Below are 15,944 nucleotides of genomic sequence, written 5' to 3' on the forward strand. Positions count from 1 at the left end.
CCTCGTCGCATCAAATAGATATGTCCATTCCGTTTCATTTCTTTACCGTTGAACAAAAACAGTGCTCGCCTAGACAGTTATCGTCCACGACCATGCCACGTTGGGGCAGAAATCACCAAATAATCTCCCATTGACGACCATACTAAGAAATGCCTGCAAAACTGCATGAACAAAAGTACTGGGTGAAACATTTCACATCCCCATGGACAGCAGACACACTGACTTAACTCCCAATGGCAAAAAAAAAAAAAAAAAAAAAAAAAAAAAAAAAACTGTCATCAAGTTAACTTTCGTACGAGCATTACTTGAACATGTGCACCCCTCTATTTGTAAACAAACCACTGCACCGCTCAAAGCCAGTAGCTCCCTCCGCCAGAGGTCTCACGACTGCACCACAACTCTGCCTGGTCTTGAAAAAAATTGGCTGTAGTTTACACCCTAGCCCGCTATTTTACAGCAAAATTAGACCTAAAAATACGAGAGAAATGCCAGGAAAAAAAAAGAAAAATAGCACTGATTTTCTCTCACTGAACTACATTCGTATATAACAGTCAATGATTGGACAATTTAATGCATGGTTTCTGCCCTGAAAGTACTAGTTCAAGGTCATCGTCTACGACCATACCACGTTGAAAGCACCGGTTCTCGTCCGATCACCGAAGTTAAGCAACGTCGGGCCAGGTTAGTACTTGGATGGGTGACCGCCTGGGAATACCTGGTGCCGTAGACACGTTTTTGACATTTTATTCGTAGCCGATTTCAGTTTCTTTCACTTACCACTTTTTTTTCTTTAAGTTTTCAATTTTTTCCAAATCACAGTTGCGCCGTTGTCTTCGTCTATCAGTGCGTCGGGCCACGTCTGGACTAGGATGGAAGACCGCCTGGCCACCTTTACTTGTCCTTTTTAGCGTGGCATCAAACAGATGTGTCGATTCCGTTTCATTTCCTTTCCGTCGATCAAAAACAGTGCTAGCGCGGACAGTCATCGTCTACGACCATACCACGTTGAAAGCACCGGTTCTCGTCCGATCACCGAAGTTAAGCAACGTCGGGCCAGGTTAGTACATGGATGGGTGACCGCCTGGGAATACCTGGTGCCGTAGACACGTTTTTGACATTTTATTCGTAGCCGATTTCAGTTTCTTTCACTTACCACTTTTTTTTCTTTAAGTTTTCAATTTTTTCCAAATCACAGTTGCGCCGTTGTCTTCGTCTATCAGTGCGTCGGGCCACGTCTGGACTAGGATGGAAGACCGCCTGGCCACCTTTACTTGTCCTTTTTAGCGTGGCATCAAACAGATGTGTCGATTCCGTTTCATTTCCTTTCCGTCGATCAAAAACAGTGCTAGCGCGGACAGTCATCGTCTACGACCATACCACGTTGAAAGCACCGGTTCTCGTCCGATCACCGAAGTTAAGCAACGTCGGGCCAGGTTAGTACTTGGATGGGTGACCGCCTGGGAATACCTGGTGCCGTAGACACGTTTTTGACATTTTATTCGTAGCCGATTTCAGTTTCTTTCACTTACCACTTTTTTTTCTTTAAGTTTTCAATTTTTTCCAAATCACAGTTGCGCCGTTGTCTTCGTCTATCAGTGCGTCGGGCCACGTCTGGACTAGGATGGAAGACCGCCTGGCCACCTTTACTTGTCCTTTTTAGCGTGGCATCAAACAGATGTGTCGATTCCGTTTCATTTCCTTTCCGTCGATCAAAAACAGTGCTAGCGCGGACAGTCATCGTCTACGACCATACCACGTTGAAAGCACCGGTTCTCGTCCGATCACCGAAGTTAAGCAACGTCGGGCCAGGTTAGTACATGGATGGGTGACCGCCTGGGAATACCTGGTGCCGTAGACACGTTTTTGACATTTTATTCGTAGCCGATTTCAGTTTCTTTCACTTACCACTTTTTTTTCTTTAAGTTTTCAATTTTTTCCAAATCACAGTTGCGCCGTTGTCTTCGTCTATCAGTGCGTCGGGCCACGTCTGGACTAGGATGGAAGACCGCCTGGCCACCTTTACTTGTCCTTTTTAGCGTGGCATCAAACAGATGTGTCGATTCCGTTTCATTTCCTTTCCGTCGATCAAAAACAGTGCTAGCGCGGACAGTCATCGTCTACGACCATACCACGTTGAAAGCACCGGTTCTCGTCCGATCACCGAAGTTAAGCAACGTCGGGCCAGGTTAGTACTTGGATGGGTGACCGCCTGGGAATACCTGGTGCCGTAGACACGTTTTTGACATTTTATTCGTAGCCGATTTCAGTTTCTTTCACTTACCACTTTTTTTTCTTTAAGTTTTCAATTTTTTCCAAATCACAGTTGCGCCGTTGTCTTCGTCTATCAGTGCGTCGGGCCACGTCTGGACTAGGATGGAAGACCGCCTGGCCACCTTTACTTGTCCTTTTTAGCGTGGCATCAAACAGATGTGTCGATTCCGTTTCATTTCCTTTCCGTCGATCAAAAACAGTGCTAGCGCGGACAGTCATCGTCTACGACCATACCACGTTGAAAGCACCGGTTCTCGTCCGATCACCGAAGTTAAGCAACGTCGGGCCAGGTTAGTACTTGGATGGGTGACCGCCTGGGAATACCTGGTGCCGTAGACACGTTTTTGACATTTTATTCGTAGCCGATTTCAGTTTCTTTCACTTACCACTTTTTTTTCTTTAAGTTTTCAATTTTTTCCAAATCACAGTTGCGCCGTTGTCTTCGTCTATCAGTGCGTCGGGCCACGTCTGGACTAGGATGGAAGACCGCCTGGCCACCTTTACTTGTCCTTTTTAGCGTGGCATCAAACAGATGTGTCGATTCCGTTTCATTTCCTTTCCGTCGATCAAAAACAGTGCTAGCGCGGACAGTCATCGTCTACGACCATACCACGTTGAAAGCACCGGTTCTCGTCCGATCACCGAAGTTAAGCAACGTCGGGCCAGGTTAGTACTTGGATGGGTGACCGCCTGGGAATACCTGGTGCCGTAGACACGTTTTTGACATTTTATTCGTAGCCGATTTCAGTTTCTTTCACTTACCACTTTTTTTTCTTTAAGTTTTCAATTTTTTCCAAATCACAGTTGCGCCGTTGTCTTCGTCTATCAGTGCGTCGGGCCACGTCTGGACTAGGATGGAAGACCGCCTGGCCACCTTTACTTGTCCTTTTTAGCGTGGCATCAAACAGATGTGTCGATTCCGTTTCATTTCCTTTCCGTCGATCAAAAACAGTGCTAGCGCGGACAGTCATCGTCTACGACCATACCACGTTGAAAGCACCGGTTCTCGTCCGATCACCGAAGTTAAGCAACGTCGGGCCAGGTTAGTACTTGGATGGGTGACCGCCTGGGAATACCTGGTGCCGTAGACACGTTTTTGACATTTTATTCGTAGCCGATTTCAGTTTCTTTCACTTACCACTTTTTTTTCTTTAAGTTTTCAATTTTTTCCAAATCACAGTTGCGCCGTTGTCTTCGTCTATCAGTGCGTCGGGCCACGTCTGGACTAGGATGGAAGACCGCCTGGCCACCTTTACTTGTCCTTTTTAGCGTGGCATCAAACAGATGTGTCGATTCCGTTTCATTTCCTTTCCGTCGATCAAAAACAGTGCTAGCGCGGACAGTCATCGTCTACGACCATACCACGTTGAAAGCACCGGTTCTCGTCCGATCACCGAAGTTAAGCAACGTCGGGCCAGGTTAGTACTTGGATGGGTGACCGCCTGGGAATACCTGGTGCCGTAGACACGTTTTTGACATTTTATTCGTAGCCGATTTCAGTTTCTTTCACTTACCACTTTTTTTTCTTTAAGTTTTCAATTTTTTCCAAATCACAGTTGCGCCGTTGTCTTCGTCTATCAGTGCGTCGGGCCACGTCTGGACTAGGATGGAAGACCGCCTGGCCACCTTTACTTGTCCTTTTTAGCGTGGCATCAAACAGATGTGTCGATTCCGTTTCATTTCCTTTCCGTCGATCAAAAACAGTGCTAGCGCGGACAGTCATCGTCTACGACCATACCACGTTGAAAGCACCGGTTCTCGTCCGATCACCGAAGTTAAGCAACGTCGGGCCAGGTTAGTACTTGGATGGGTGACCGCCTGGGAATACCTGGTGCCGTAGACACGTTTTTGACATTTTATTCGTAGCCGATTTCAGTTTCTTTCACTTACCACTTTTTTTTCTTTAAGTTTTCAATTTTTTCCAAATCACAGTTGCGCCGTTGTCTTCGTCTATCAGTGCGTCGGGCCACGTCTGGACTAGGATGGAAGACCGCCTGGCCACCTTTACTTGTCCTTTTTAGCGTGGCATCAAACAGATGTGTCGATTCCGTTTCATTTCCTTTCCGTCGATCAAAAACAGTGCTAGCGCGGACAGTCATCGTCTACGACCATACCACGTTGAAAGCACCGGTTCTCGTCCGATCACCGAAGTTAAGCAACGTCGGGCCAGGTTAGTACTTGGATGGGTGACCGCCTGGGAATGGCCCATGACCCCCCTGGGTAGTAATCATAGTTCCTGGGAATCACGATGGGGGCGCTGAAGGGATAAACCCTTTGATCGTACAAGACGAGCCATGCTGGTTTTGTCAAAATTTATAAGCAGAATATCATAATATCCTTCTTTTTGATGTTTACTCATTGTAACAATAAAAGGCATTTTTCATGATTATATAAAATTATTTTTCTTTCTTTTTCGACAGTTTGTAGAGTTTCCTCTTTAGGTATTTTATATAACACACTCTTCTTCGATTTTAATTTGAAATGAAAATTTAAAAAAGAGAGTAAAATTAAATTGTACTTCTTTGTTTCTTACTGCGGTAATTTCATTTATTTCCTGTTTAATTAAATGACTCAAGTATGACAACTGAAATGTCTTCTTCAACACATCTTTATTATGGAAAAAATGAACAAAAAGTTACTGAAACAACATGAGTATTGAAAATGCACAAATATGAACAACAAGCATGTGCAACATTACTGCATTGGACAGAACATATTTGGTTTCTTTGGTACCAGTTGCATAGAAAAATCACTGAATATACATTTTGCACAACTAATACAACTGAAAATATTTAAATGACAGTATGTAATATGCATTTCCCACAATCTGCTCAACATTCTACATGGAAATAGAAAATAAAAACAGTCAAAAAAACTGACCGACTGTGATTTTCTCAATGATAATGCAAAGAAAATCACATTTTACAAAAATATATGTTTGATCCAAGTCTGCTGACTGGAATATAAGAATAATACACAGTTTCTTTGGCCTCTGTTGCATAGAAAACAGTACAAACCACTGCATACAAAATGTTTTTCACACAATCATTTCACCTTTGGTAAAACAAAGAAAAAAATCTTGTGGGAATTGATTGCTTGTAATACAACTTGTAATACAAAATACTGACAATGTAAAGAGGTTCATGTTTCATAAAATACATGGTTTGAGGAAAATCTACCTACAGAAATATAAAAAATAATACATATATACAGTTTCTTTGGCCTCTGATGCATGGAATTAAATACAAACTGCTGCATACAAAATGCTTTTCACACAATCTCTTGAATGCAACTAGTCATACAAAATACTGATTTCAATGTAAAGAAATTCATTTTCCTTACATACATGGTTTGAGCACTCTACTGACTGAAATATAAAAAATAATACATATTAACAGTTTCTTTGGCACCTTGCATACAAAAATACAAATCACTGCGAGTGAAGTCCAGTTAAAAAAAAAAAGAAAAGTCATTAGCAGTATTTGGAGATTTCACAGACTCATGGCATGCATTGGGCACAAAAAAGTCTTAGTTCTATCTTCATGTAACATTATAATTTGGGCACTAGAGCTGTGCCAATCTTTGGTCTACAAAAGACTTAAAATCCTCATAATCTTTAAAAACTTCCTTTTCAAATCCTGCTGTCGTTGACATTTTTGTTGTCGGACAAAAAGTAAAAATTTTTTGTTTGCTTTTGCTTGTTTTTTCCTTTGATGGTGTGTATCTCCTCCTTTTTCCACCACATTTGGGTACTTTACACAGTGCACATGGTTTCGATGATTTGTTTGGCATGGTAATTTTTGCTGGCAGTGGTGGTAGTGGTGCCTTGATTACGGGAGGACCTCCAGGCTGACAAATCACAGACGGGCCCTTTGGCTGAGAGGGGAGCACTATAAGAACAGGGGCATTTACAGGTTTTGGCTTGATGTCTTCCTTCTTAACTTTGCTTGATGCAGAAGCAACATCACCCTCAGTCTGCGGAGAAATGTCATTAAAATTTAACTTCCTCTTTTGCCCAGGCCTGATGCCTTTGATGAATGGTACTACAGGGTACTGCACCTGTGGCCGTCTAGGTGGTAAGAGCACCGATGGCAAGGTGTCAGCCTCTGGAATTGCTGCTTCAGATAACACTCGCTGATGGGTCTTGACCTTCGGCAAGGAAGTGGCGACATAGTTTGCTTTCTTCTCCTCTTTGGTCAGAAATGCACTGATGGATTTAGCATTTATATTCGGTAGAGGCAAGGTCAGACTGCACAGCATGGGGTCGTCCCTCACTCGATCTACTATGCGTTTGTAGTGTGCCTTGATGAGTGAAGACAATCTGGACGGAGAACTGGTGTAACACGTTGGTGGCTTGTTTTTCAGGATTTTTATGAGCAAGTACAAAAGCCTGGACTCCTCTGTGATTTGTGCCGCTTGTGCGTATCTCATCCAGCCAAATTTTGTTTTTTGAGCTGCACTGGACTGTGGAGAATCTGGACCAAGGCATCGACCAAAGAGGGTGTAACCCCACTTAGATTCGTATTTCTTGACAAAATTGGTTGTCGACTTATCATGATCCTGTAGGTTTGAAGCAGCGGTTATGATCTTGTTTCTAAGTGTCGGTGGCACAAGGTGCTTCCCATCTTCAGCAGCCAATTCCACTAGCTGCAAGGCCAGGTGTTCCACCTCTTCATAACCAGGCAGGTGTAAATGGCTGGGACCCATGAGCACATCTTCCAGCACTGGGTTTGACAGCTCTGTGACTTGCTCTGAGGTGGTGAAAATAGAGTATTTGACGTTTACTTCATCCAAAGGATCATTGGATTGCTCCTCCTCATCTTCTACGATGCCCTCATCTTCCTCATCATCTGTCTGAGCTCCTTCCTCATCACCATCCTCCCTTGACTGCTCTTCCTCAACTGTAAAGAAAAAATACAAGATATACTAACTTAAGACAATAAATTACAAACTAAAGACAAGAAATTTGTTCTGTAAAAAAGTGAAAAAAAAAAAAAAAAAAGAATATTACAGTACAAAGATTTTCTTTTTTAAAGTTCATTGCTTATTATGATTTACATTGAACAATGAAAATTAATTTGCTGCAACCATTAACAATTCATTCTATAGACTAATTAAATCATTACAATTCATGTGAAAATCTTACCCTTCTCCACATAGTATGATGCAGACTTGAAGTCAGTGGACTGAGCATACGCATACTCGATACCAAGCAACTCTTCTTCTTCCTCATTATTGTAGACCTCTGGGAATGGCATTGGTGCAGTGAAGTTAGGTTCAAAGAGGTGTTCCCTGCCAAACAAAACCTCTGACTGTTGGTTTAAGAGCTGCACTTGCCTGGGATCAGTGCACGATGACTTCCGCCCCTGACCACCTGCGACACGCAAGGACTCCATCCTGTGGTTCCACTGGGCAGCAAAACTGATCAGGTACACCTGGTGAAAAAAATTTTTAAAAATTGATTCAAGGATCAACAATTTCGTGATATTCGGTGAACTTGATTTTATAATTATGGATTCTTAATATTTATCAGAAAAAAAACCTTTAAAATACAGGTAAGTATTCACTGACAATTACAAAAAAATCAATCAATCAATCAATAATTTAAAAAATAAATATATTTTTTACTTGAAATGGCATGATGCCACACCTTTTGGAGGGGATAGCATTCACAAGGTGGGAATGTAGACCTTCAAGGGCATTACTTCCTCTACGACAACGGTACTTCTGCACATCTACACCATTGATTGACACCGTCTTAGTGGTTACATACAGCGGTATGCCAGGAGGATCCTAGAATATACAAATTGTGATAATAAAGAATAAGTTAAATGGAATTTGTTTTCCCCTTCTATTGGGTAATGAACGCATTCTGCAAAAGGAAACTATAAAGTTGTAAAAAGACTAGATAAAGTAAGACGTACCTGCAAACAGTTAATGTGCTGACTAGATCTTGCCCAGTGGATATCCACGGCTTCATGAGACTTGAAAAGGGGTATGCCATCTACGTCGAGTCCAGCTGGTCCTTTAAACTCGTCTATGATGGCTTCTACTGCACACACTGTTGCCTGCAAGTGGAATAACATTTTTATAAAATTTTTTTGTTCAGCAAATAAGTTTTAATTTTCATGAAAGGTATGCTTATTTTGAAGAAAAATGTTATGTAAATTATTGGTTTGTATGTCATGAAAAAGGCTGAAGTGAAACATACCTCTACACCACGTGTCACTCGCCGTACATAAGACTTGAACTGGTGAGGCTTGACAAAGGCAATCATCTCAGTGTCAGAGTATTTTGAGTACATCTGCTCATTGCCTGCCCGCACTGCCTTGACCAAATGTAGCAGGTCAGCCTTGTTGAATGCCAATACTGCTCCTGCAAGGGCGCTCATGAACACACCATACTTCGCATGACTCTGCTTTATCACGACACTGTCCCATCTGTGGAGCCAGTGTCGGATATCCAGTCTGACAACCATGCCCTCCTCAACCCAGTCTGAGAACAATGTCTCATAAAAGGATTCTCCACCATCCCTAATATTCAAATAAGACAAAATATATAAATAAATAAAACAAATCATTCTCATTAAAAAAAACTTACCATAGAATAATTTTTCTAAATGGATTAAAACCACTTAAAAATTAATGGGTAAAGGACATTTTTTCTAAATAAATGGTCTTCCATTCCTATCATATTAATGATATTTGCATTGAAATAAACACGAACAATGATGCTTAACTAGTAACATACCTGCAACAATTATTGTCTGTGTACAGAACTCGTGGGGCTGGAGCATCAGCACGCTTAAAACGCTCAATTAGTCCTCGAGCCATCCTCCTGTAACACTCCTCGGACTCGGAGGCTACAACAACTGTGGTGAGGAACTGGCCCCATTCATTTAATATGCTGGTCACATACTGCAGTGATCCACGTCCATCACCATACACTTTCTTGAGTATCTAGGAGGTTAAAAACAAGAGACATGTTAAGTAAATGAGTATAAATTTCACTGAAATAAATTTTCTGGAATAAAAAAAAAGGAAACTTTTTCTCTTAAAACCACACTAACCTGTTTAGTGCCATCAATACAAAGGATTTCTCCTGTGGTGCTGAGTATGGAGGCCCTGTATTCTGGAATTTTTTCCATTTCCATCACCAAGTGGGCACGTCGCAGGACACGAGATGAAGGAAGTGGAGTCTGAGCCATTGGTGGTATGTAGCTCCCGGCTTTCTTAGTGTACGACAGGATGCTGCTTCTGTCCATATGACCTTGATACAGCAGAGTCTGGTACATCCCTCTTCTCTCCATGTACCACTGGTCATGTTGGTGCTGTACCAGTCTGTGCACCTTGGTCATTGACACAGCATTCAGCCTGTCAGACAAAATCACAGCTATGTCCTTATCTATAGCCCTTTTTCCACAGATGACAGCTGGAAAGAGACTGCGGACTGCCGGTGACAATTTCATCATAATCCGAGGGCTGTAACTGTGAAAAGAATACTGGGTTTCCTCATTTTCTCCCCTCTGCTGACGTGCATTTTTGCATGGGTAGCAAACCAGCCTTTCCGTCAAAAGGGTATAAAAACTCCGCATTCCACACACCTGCCTGGCAGTTGACCCAAAGCCATGCTTGGACAAGAAACTTCCAGGTGGAGCAGGACAGTCCTTATTTGGGCATGGTATCTTGGCCTCCATGACCCCTACTGGTCTCCAGAATATCACAGGCGATGTGAAGAAGGCATACATTGAGGGCAGTGATGCCTTAATAGAAATTGGCATTGGTGGTGGGTAAAAGTTGATCTTTTTCTTAAGAACCCTCTTATACACAACTTCCCCACTGGCACTTCTGTATGGTATTGGTGCAGTAAAAAGTCCATACTCATCATTTTCCTTGAGCCACTTGATGTTAGGGTCTGGGCTTCCCTCCCACGACCTCTGCCACCCTTCCAATGCAGGGGCCTCTGGATCAGGGGTGAACTCCGCAGTGATCTCCAGCTCCTTTACAGAGGTCAGGTGGGTAGATACCTGGCTCTGCTGTAATGCTTCCTCTAAAAGTAACAAATATATAACATCGAGTCCCTGTCTAATGGGATATGTGCTGGATATGGGATACCTGGTGTATTATGCATTACAGTCAGGGTATAATAAAGTCAAACTGTAAAGATAATGTTACAATTTCAAGTTGCATTCTTACATTATTTAACTCTGTGTGTTATGTGAAGACAGCCTTATACATCTGCAAAGGTTAATCATTTTACCTGCTTGTGTCAACAGAATGGAATCCTCAACATATCCAGGATCTTCCTCCATCTCTTTTGCCAACATCAGTGATCTTTCTGCTCCCTCAATATCTTTAGCTTTCTGTAATTAAATTTACTGTGTGCTAAGTATAGGCACTAACAACATGAATAATCTGAGATTAAAACAATAAATAAAGACATCATTTGTAAGGAAAAGACTTTTATAGCAGCATTAGTCATAAATGGGAACAGGGGTATATTTACATTGAAATAAGTGGAAAAAAGCATAAAAAACATATGATACCTGTAACTTTCTCTCCAGGTGAATGTTCACAGCAGGAAATTCTTTCACCAAGTCCAGCAGCTGCTGCTTCTGCCATTTGATCTGCATATTGGACTCTCCCTTCAGACAGTATTCAGCCAACAGCCAGACCACCCATCCAACATCATTTTCAAGGAGCCACTTGTAAGACTTGCCCTGGAATTTCCCAAATGTCATGACTAGCATAAGCCGCCACTGGTCATTGCCTAGCTGGCGGGCTTTTGCTTCTGCACTGGCTGGGTCTAACCACAACTGGTCTAAAGCAGACTCTGGGCGGAATGCTTTAGCTTCTGGGGTGGATTGTAGCATAGCTTCTCCTGGCTTGTACATACGAATGGAGGGGTAGAGGTGCTGCCGTGCGTGGCTCTCGAGGTGCCCCTTCTGATTAAATGTCTTGGAACAGTGTGGACAACTGTAAGCTTTAGCCCTCTCCTCATTGTGTATTAGCTGCATGTGTCTATTTAGATTAGCTTTGAATCTAAAATACTTAAGGCATACACCGCACTGGAACTGTGTTTTACTGCTGGGTTCCATATTTACTGAAAACATAAAAAAAGTCTACTAAATACCCAAAATACTGCTGTAATGTTAATTAGTTGCATATATATGTATATATACACATATATAAGCACAAGTCATCGGGAAAATATTTTAATAAAGTTTTTAAACAGAACACTGTGGCATACTACCCCCCCCCCCCCACCCCGGCGATTAAAGATAAAGGTATTAACAGGTCACTATGAGCTTTATTTGAATGAATTAAAGTTTAAATACCAAACAGTACATGTTGCGAAATGTATACACTGGCCAAGTGCCGGTACATGCAAAACGCCATACTAATTCAGTTTTGCGGATCAATACTAAGTAAACACAAAAAGTACAGCTGCCGGTATTTTCAAAACGGCAACAAATATGTGGTCATATCTTACCTTGAATAAATCCTTACTGCACCCGGAATTGAAAATATGCACTATGGCCTAAATGGCATCAGCATCGAATGAGAGAGATTCGACAGAGATTTCGAAGCGGAGAAACATGAGGCACCGCCATCTTGCCTTCTTCTTCACGATCTTTGTTAATTAGAGATTGTTTTACTCTAAGCCAATCGTTGAGCCCTGTTGAGGACGAGGACTGCTCAACAGACCAATCAGACGAGGGGCAGGCTGCTCAACAAAGCTCAATGATTGGTTGGTCGAGCCTAAGTGTTACTACTTGGCTGGGTGAGCGCCTGGGAATACCTGGTGCCGTAGACACGTTTTTGACATTTTATTCGTAGCCGATTTCAGTTTCTTTCACTTACCACTTTTTTTTCTTTAAGTTTTCAATTTTTTCCAAATCACAGTTGCGCCGTTGTCTTCGTCTATCAGTGCGTCGGGCCACGTCTGGACTAGGATGGAAGACCGCCTGGCCACCTTTACTTGTCCTTTTTAGCGTGGCATCAAACAGATGTGTCGATTCCGTTTCATTTCCTTTCCGTCGATCAAAAACAGTGCTAGCGCGGACAGTCATCGTCTACGACCATACCACGTTGAAAGCACCGGTTCTCGTCCGATCACCGAAGTTAAGCAACGTCGGGCCAGGTTAGTACTTGGATGGGTGACCGCCTGGGAATACCTGGTGCCGTAGACACGTTTTTGACATTTTATTCGTAGCCGATTTCAGTTTCTTTCACTTACCACTTTTTTTTCTTTAAGTTTTCAATTTTTTCCAAATCACAGTTGCGCCGTTGTCTTCGTCTATCAGTGCGTCGGGCCACGTCTGGACTAGGATGGAAGACCGCCTGGCCACCTTTACTTGTCCTTTTTAGCGTGGCATCAAACAGATGTGTCGATTCCGTTTCATTTCCTTTCCGTCGATCAAAAACAGTGCTAGCGCGGACAGTCATCGTCTACGACCATACCACGTTGAAAGCACCGGTTCTCGTCCGATCACCGAAGTTAAGCAACGTCGGGCCAGGTTAGTACTTGGATGGGTGACCGCCTGGGAATACCTGGTGCCGTAGACACGTTTTTGACATTTTATTCGTAGCCGATTTCAGTTTCTTTCACTTACCACTTTTTTTTCTTTAAGTTTTCAATTTTTTCCAAATCACAGTTGCGCCGTTGTCTTCGTCTATCAGTGCGTCGGGCCACGTCTGGACTAGGATGGAAGACCGCCTGGCCACCTTTACTTGTCCTTTTTAGCGTGGCATCAAACAGATGTGTCGATTCCGTTTCATTTCCTTTCCGTCGATCAAAAACAGTGCTAGCGCGGACAGTCATCGTCTACGACCATACCACGTTGAAAGCACCGGTTCTCGTCCGATCACCGAAGTTAAGCAACGTCGGGCCAGGTTAGTACTTGGATGGGTGACCGCCTGGGAATACCTGGTGCCGTAGACACGTTTTTGACATTTTATTCGTAGCCGATTTCAGTTTCTTTCACTTACCACTTTTTTTTCTTTAAGTTTTCAATTTTTTCCAAATCACAGTTGCGCCGTTGTCTTCGTCTATCAGTGCGTCGGGCCACGTCTGGACTAGGATGGAAGACCGCCTGGCCACCTTTACTTGTCCTTTTTAGCGTGGCATCAAACAGATGTGTCGATTCCGTTTCATTTCCTTTCCGTCGATCAAAAACAGTGCTAGCGCGGACAGTCATCGTCTACGACCATACCACGTTGAAAGCACCGGTTCTCGTCCGATCACCGAAGTTAAGCAACGTCGGGCCAGGTTAGTACTTGGATGGGTGACCGCCTGGGAATACCTGGTGCCGTAGACACGTTTTTGACATTTTATTCGTAGCCGATTTCAGTTTCTTTCACTTACCACTTTTTTTTCTTTAAGTTTTCAATTTTTTCCAAATCACAGTTGCGCCGTTGTCTTCGTCTATCAGTGCGTCGGGCCACGTCTGGACTAGGATGGAAGACCGCCTGGCCACCTTTACTTGTCCTTTTTAGCGTGGCATCAAACAGATGTGTCGATTCCGTTTCATTTCCTTTCCGTCGATCAAAAACAGTGCTAGCGCGGACAGTCATCGTCTACGACCATACCACGTTGAAAGCACCGGTTCTCGTCCGATCACCGAAGTTAAGCAACGTCGGGCCAGGTTAGTACTTGGATGGGTGACCGCCTGGGAATACCTTGTGCCGTAGACACGTTTTTGACATTTTATTCGTAGCCGATTTCAGTTTCTTTCACTTACCACTTTTTTTTTCTTTAAGTTTTCAATTTTTTCCAAATCACAGTTGCGCCGTTGTCTTCGTCTATCAGTGCGTCGGGCCACGTCTGGACTAGGATGGAAGACCGCCTGGCCACCTTTACTTGTCCTTTTTAGCGTGGCATCAAACAGATGTGTCGATTCCGTTTCATTTCCTTTCCGTCGATCAAAAACAGTGCTAGCGCGGACAGTCATCGTCTACGACCATACCACGTTGAAAGCACCGGTTCTCGTCCGATCACCGAAGTTAAGCAACGTCGGGCCAGGTTAGTACTTGGATGGGTGACCGCCTGGGAATACCTGGTGCCGTAGACACGTTTTTGACATTTTATTCGTAGCCGATTTCAGTTTCTTTCACTTACCACTTTTTTTTCTTTAAGTTTTCAATTTTTTCCAAATCACAGTTGCGCCGTTGTCTTCGTCTATCAGTGCGTCGGGCCACGTCTGGACTAGGATGGAAGACCGCCTGGCCACCTTTACTTGTCCTTTTTAGCGTGGCATCAAACAGATGTGTCGATTCCGTTTCATTTCCTTTCCGTCGATCAAAAACAGTGCTAGCGCGGACAGTCATCGTCTACGACCATACCACGTTGAAAGCACCGGTTCTCGTCCGATCACCGAAGTTAAGCAACGTCGGGCCAGGTTAGTACTTGGATGGGTGACCGCCTGGGAATACCTGGTGCCGTAGACACGTTTTTGACATTTTATTCGTAGCCGATTTCAGTTTCTTTCACTTACCACTTTTTTTTTCTTTAAGTTTTCAATTTTTTCCAAATCACAGTTGCGCCGTTGTCTTCGTCTATCAGTGCGTCGGGCCACGTCTGGACTAGGATGGAAGACCGCCTGGCCACCTTTACTTGTCCTTTTTAGCGTGGCATCAAACAGATGTGTCGATTCCGTTTCATTTCCTTTCCGTCGATCAAAAACAGTGCTAGCGCGGACAGTCATCGTCTACGACCATACCACGTTGAAAGCACCGGTTCTCGTCCGATCACCGAAGTTAAGCAACGTCGGGCCAGGTTAGTACTTGGATGGGTGACCGCCTGGGAATACCTGGTGCCGTAGACACGTTTTTGACATTTTATTCGTAGCCGATTTCAGTTTCTTTCACTTACCACTTTTTTTTCTTTAAGTTTTCAATTTTTTCCAAATCACAGTTGCGCCGTTGTCTTCGTCTATCAGTGCGTCGGGCCACGTCTGGACTAGGATGGAAGACCGCCTGGCCACCTTTACTTGTCCTTTTTAGCGTGGCATCAAACAGATGTGTCGATTCCGTTTCATTTCCTTTCCGTCGATCAAAAACAGTGCTAGCGCGGACAGTCATCGTCTACGACCATACCACGTTGAAAGCACCGGTTCTCGTCCGATCACCGAAGTTAAGCAACGTCGGGCCAGGTTAGTACTTGGATGGGTGACCGCCTGGGAATACCTGGTGCCGTAGACACGTTTTTGACATTTTATTCGTAGCCGATTTCAGTTTCTTTCACTTACCACTTTTTTTTCTTTAAGTTTTCAATTTTTTCCAAATCACAGTTGCGCCGTTGTCTTCGTCTATCAGTGCGTCGGGCCACGTCTGGACTAGGATGGAAGACCGCCTGGCCACCTTTACTTGTCCTTTTTAGCGTGGCATCAAACAGATGTGTCGATTCCGTTTCATTTCCTTTCCGTCGATCAAAAACAGTGCTAGCGCGGACAGTCATCGTCTACGACCATACCACGTTGAAAGCACCGGTTCTCGTCCGATCACCGAAGTTAAGCAACGTCGGGCCAGGTTAGTACTTGGATGGGTGACCGCCTGGGAATGGCTTATGGGGCCACCATGTTGGTTTGCCCGTTCATGATCATCCTGCCCAAAGAATGAAGAAAAAGCGCACACTATACAAATTGTCTTCTAGTATAGCCCACATGGGAAATA

At 43.6% G+C, this 15,944-nt stretch overlaps 1 protein-coding gene, 19 non-coding genes and 2 pseudogenes across 20 annotated transcripts; 21 read left to right on the forward strand and 1 right to left on the reverse strand.

The window, feature by feature from the left end:
• The first annotated feature begins 611 nt into the window (after positions 1-611).
• On the forward strand, positions 612-730 carry LOC112041921 (5S ribosomal RNA). Its single transcript, XR_002886385.1, has one exon. It is a non-coding gene; the product is annotated as a 5S ribosomal RNA (ribosomal RNA).
• A 257-nt stretch (positions 731-987) lies between these two features.
• LOC112041922 (5S ribosomal RNA) lies at positions 988-1,106 on the forward strand. Its single transcript, XR_002886386.2, has one exon. It is a non-coding gene; the product is annotated as a 5S ribosomal RNA (ribosomal RNA).
• Positions 1,107-1,363: 257 nt separating this feature from the next.
• On the forward strand, positions 1,364-1,482 carry LOC112041923 (5S ribosomal RNA). The gene has a single exon (XR_002886387.1). It is a non-coding gene; the product is annotated as a 5S ribosomal RNA (ribosomal RNA).
• Positions 1,483-1,739: 257 nt separating this feature from the next.
• On the forward strand, positions 1,740-1,858 carry LOC147764448 (5S ribosomal RNA). Its single transcript, XR_015332553.1, has one exon. It is a non-coding gene; the product is annotated as a 5S ribosomal RNA (ribosomal RNA).
• Positions 1,859-2,115: 257 nt separating this feature from the next.
• On the forward strand, positions 2,116-2,234 carry LOC147764449 (5S ribosomal RNA). The gene has a single exon (XR_015332346.1). It is a non-coding gene; the product is annotated as a 5S ribosomal RNA (ribosomal RNA).
• Positions 2,235-2,491: 257 nt separating this feature from the next.
• On the forward strand, positions 2,492-2,610 carry LOC147764450 (5S ribosomal RNA). The gene has a single exon (XR_015332357.1). It is a non-coding gene; the product is annotated as a 5S ribosomal RNA (ribosomal RNA).
• Positions 2,611-2,867: 257 nt separating this feature from the next.
• Positions 2,868-2,986, forward strand: LOC147764451 (5S ribosomal RNA). The gene has a single exon (XR_015332369.1). It is a non-coding gene; the product is annotated as a 5S ribosomal RNA (ribosomal RNA).
• Positions 2,987-3,243: 257 nt separating this feature from the next.
• Positions 3,244-3,362, forward strand: LOC147764452 (5S ribosomal RNA). The gene has a single exon (XR_015332380.1). It is a non-coding gene; the product is annotated as a 5S ribosomal RNA (ribosomal RNA).
• Positions 3,363-3,619: 257 nt separating this feature from the next.
• LOC147764453 (5S ribosomal RNA) lies at positions 3,620-3,738 on the forward strand. Its single transcript, XR_015332391.1, has one exon. It is a non-coding gene; the product is annotated as a 5S ribosomal RNA (ribosomal RNA).
• A 257-nt stretch (positions 3,739-3,995) lies between these two features.
• On the forward strand, positions 3,996-4,114 carry LOC147764454 (5S ribosomal RNA). Its single transcript, XR_015332402.1, has one exon. It is a non-coding gene; the product is annotated as a 5S ribosomal RNA (ribosomal RNA).
• Positions 4,115-4,371: 257 nt separating this feature from the next.
• On the forward strand, positions 4,372-4,494 carry LOC147764455 (5S ribosomal RNA; annotated as a pseudogene).
• Positions 4,495-4,861: 367 nt separating this feature from the next.
• On the reverse strand, positions 4,862-11,973 carry LOC106171268 (uncharacterized). The gene is made up of 10 exons (XM_013551546.2): positions 11,764-11,973; positions 10,817-11,373; positions 10,531-10,633; positions 9,341-10,320; positions 9,022-9,230; positions 8,483-8,804; positions 8,196-8,339; positions 7,900-8,064; positions 7,418-7,706; positions 4,862-7,172 (listed from the first exon to the last, which is right to left on the reverse strand). The coding sequence occupies exons 2-10, from the start codon at positions 11,366-11,368 to the stop codon at positions 5,836-5,838; spliced, it is 4,101 nt and encodes a 1,366-aa protein (XP_013407000.2). The 5' UTR covers positions 11,369-11,373; positions 11,764-11,973; the 3' UTR covers positions 4,862-5,835.
• Positions 11,974-12,344: 371 nt separating this feature from the next.
• On the forward strand, positions 12,345-12,463 carry LOC147764456 (5S ribosomal RNA). The gene has a single exon (XR_015332413.1). It is a non-coding gene; the product is annotated as a 5S ribosomal RNA (ribosomal RNA).
• Positions 12,464-12,720: 257 nt separating this feature from the next.
• On the forward strand, positions 12,721-12,839 carry LOC147764457 (5S ribosomal RNA). Its single transcript, XR_015332424.1, has one exon. It is a non-coding gene; the product is annotated as a 5S ribosomal RNA (ribosomal RNA).
• Positions 12,840-13,096: 257 nt separating this feature from the next.
• LOC147764458 (5S ribosomal RNA) lies at positions 13,097-13,215 on the forward strand. The gene has a single exon (XR_015332435.1). It is a non-coding gene; the product is annotated as a 5S ribosomal RNA (ribosomal RNA).
• A 257-nt stretch (positions 13,216-13,472) lies between these two features.
• LOC147764459 (5S ribosomal RNA) lies at positions 13,473-13,591 on the forward strand. The gene has a single exon (XR_015332446.1). It is a non-coding gene; the product is annotated as a 5S ribosomal RNA (ribosomal RNA).
• Positions 13,592-13,848: 257 nt separating this feature from the next.
• On the forward strand, positions 13,849-13,967 carry LOC147764460 (5S ribosomal RNA). Its single transcript, XR_015332562.1, has one exon. It is a non-coding gene; the product is annotated as a 5S ribosomal RNA (ribosomal RNA).
• A 258-nt stretch (positions 13,968-14,225) lies between these two features.
• On the forward strand, positions 14,226-14,344 carry LOC147764461 (5S ribosomal RNA). The gene has a single exon (XR_015332457.1). It is a non-coding gene; the product is annotated as a 5S ribosomal RNA (ribosomal RNA).
• Positions 14,345-14,601: 257 nt separating this feature from the next.
• LOC147764462 (5S ribosomal RNA) lies at positions 14,602-14,720 on the forward strand. The gene has a single exon (XR_015332468.1). It is a non-coding gene; the product is annotated as a 5S ribosomal RNA (ribosomal RNA).
• A 258-nt stretch (positions 14,721-14,978) lies between these two features.
• Positions 14,979-15,097, forward strand: LOC147764463 (5S ribosomal RNA). The gene has a single exon (XR_015332480.1). It is a non-coding gene; the product is annotated as a 5S ribosomal RNA (ribosomal RNA).
• Positions 15,098-15,354: 257 nt separating this feature from the next.
• On the forward strand, positions 15,355-15,473 carry LOC147764464 (5S ribosomal RNA). Its single transcript, XR_015332491.1, has one exon. It is a non-coding gene; the product is annotated as a 5S ribosomal RNA (ribosomal RNA).
• A 257-nt stretch (positions 15,474-15,730) lies between these two features.
• LOC147764465 (5S ribosomal RNA) lies at positions 15,731-15,845 on the forward strand (annotated as a pseudogene).
• Positions 15,846-15,944: the final 99 nt, after the last annotated feature.

This window comes from Lingula anatina, chromosome 1 (genome assembly GCF_051362555.1).
Source record: "Lingula anatina isolate TDL-2025a chromosome 1, LinAna3.0, whole genome shotgun sequence".
Classification (NCBI taxonomy): domain Eukaryota; kingdom Metazoa; phylum Brachiopoda; class Lingulata; order Lingulida; family Lingulidae; genus Lingula; species Lingula anatina.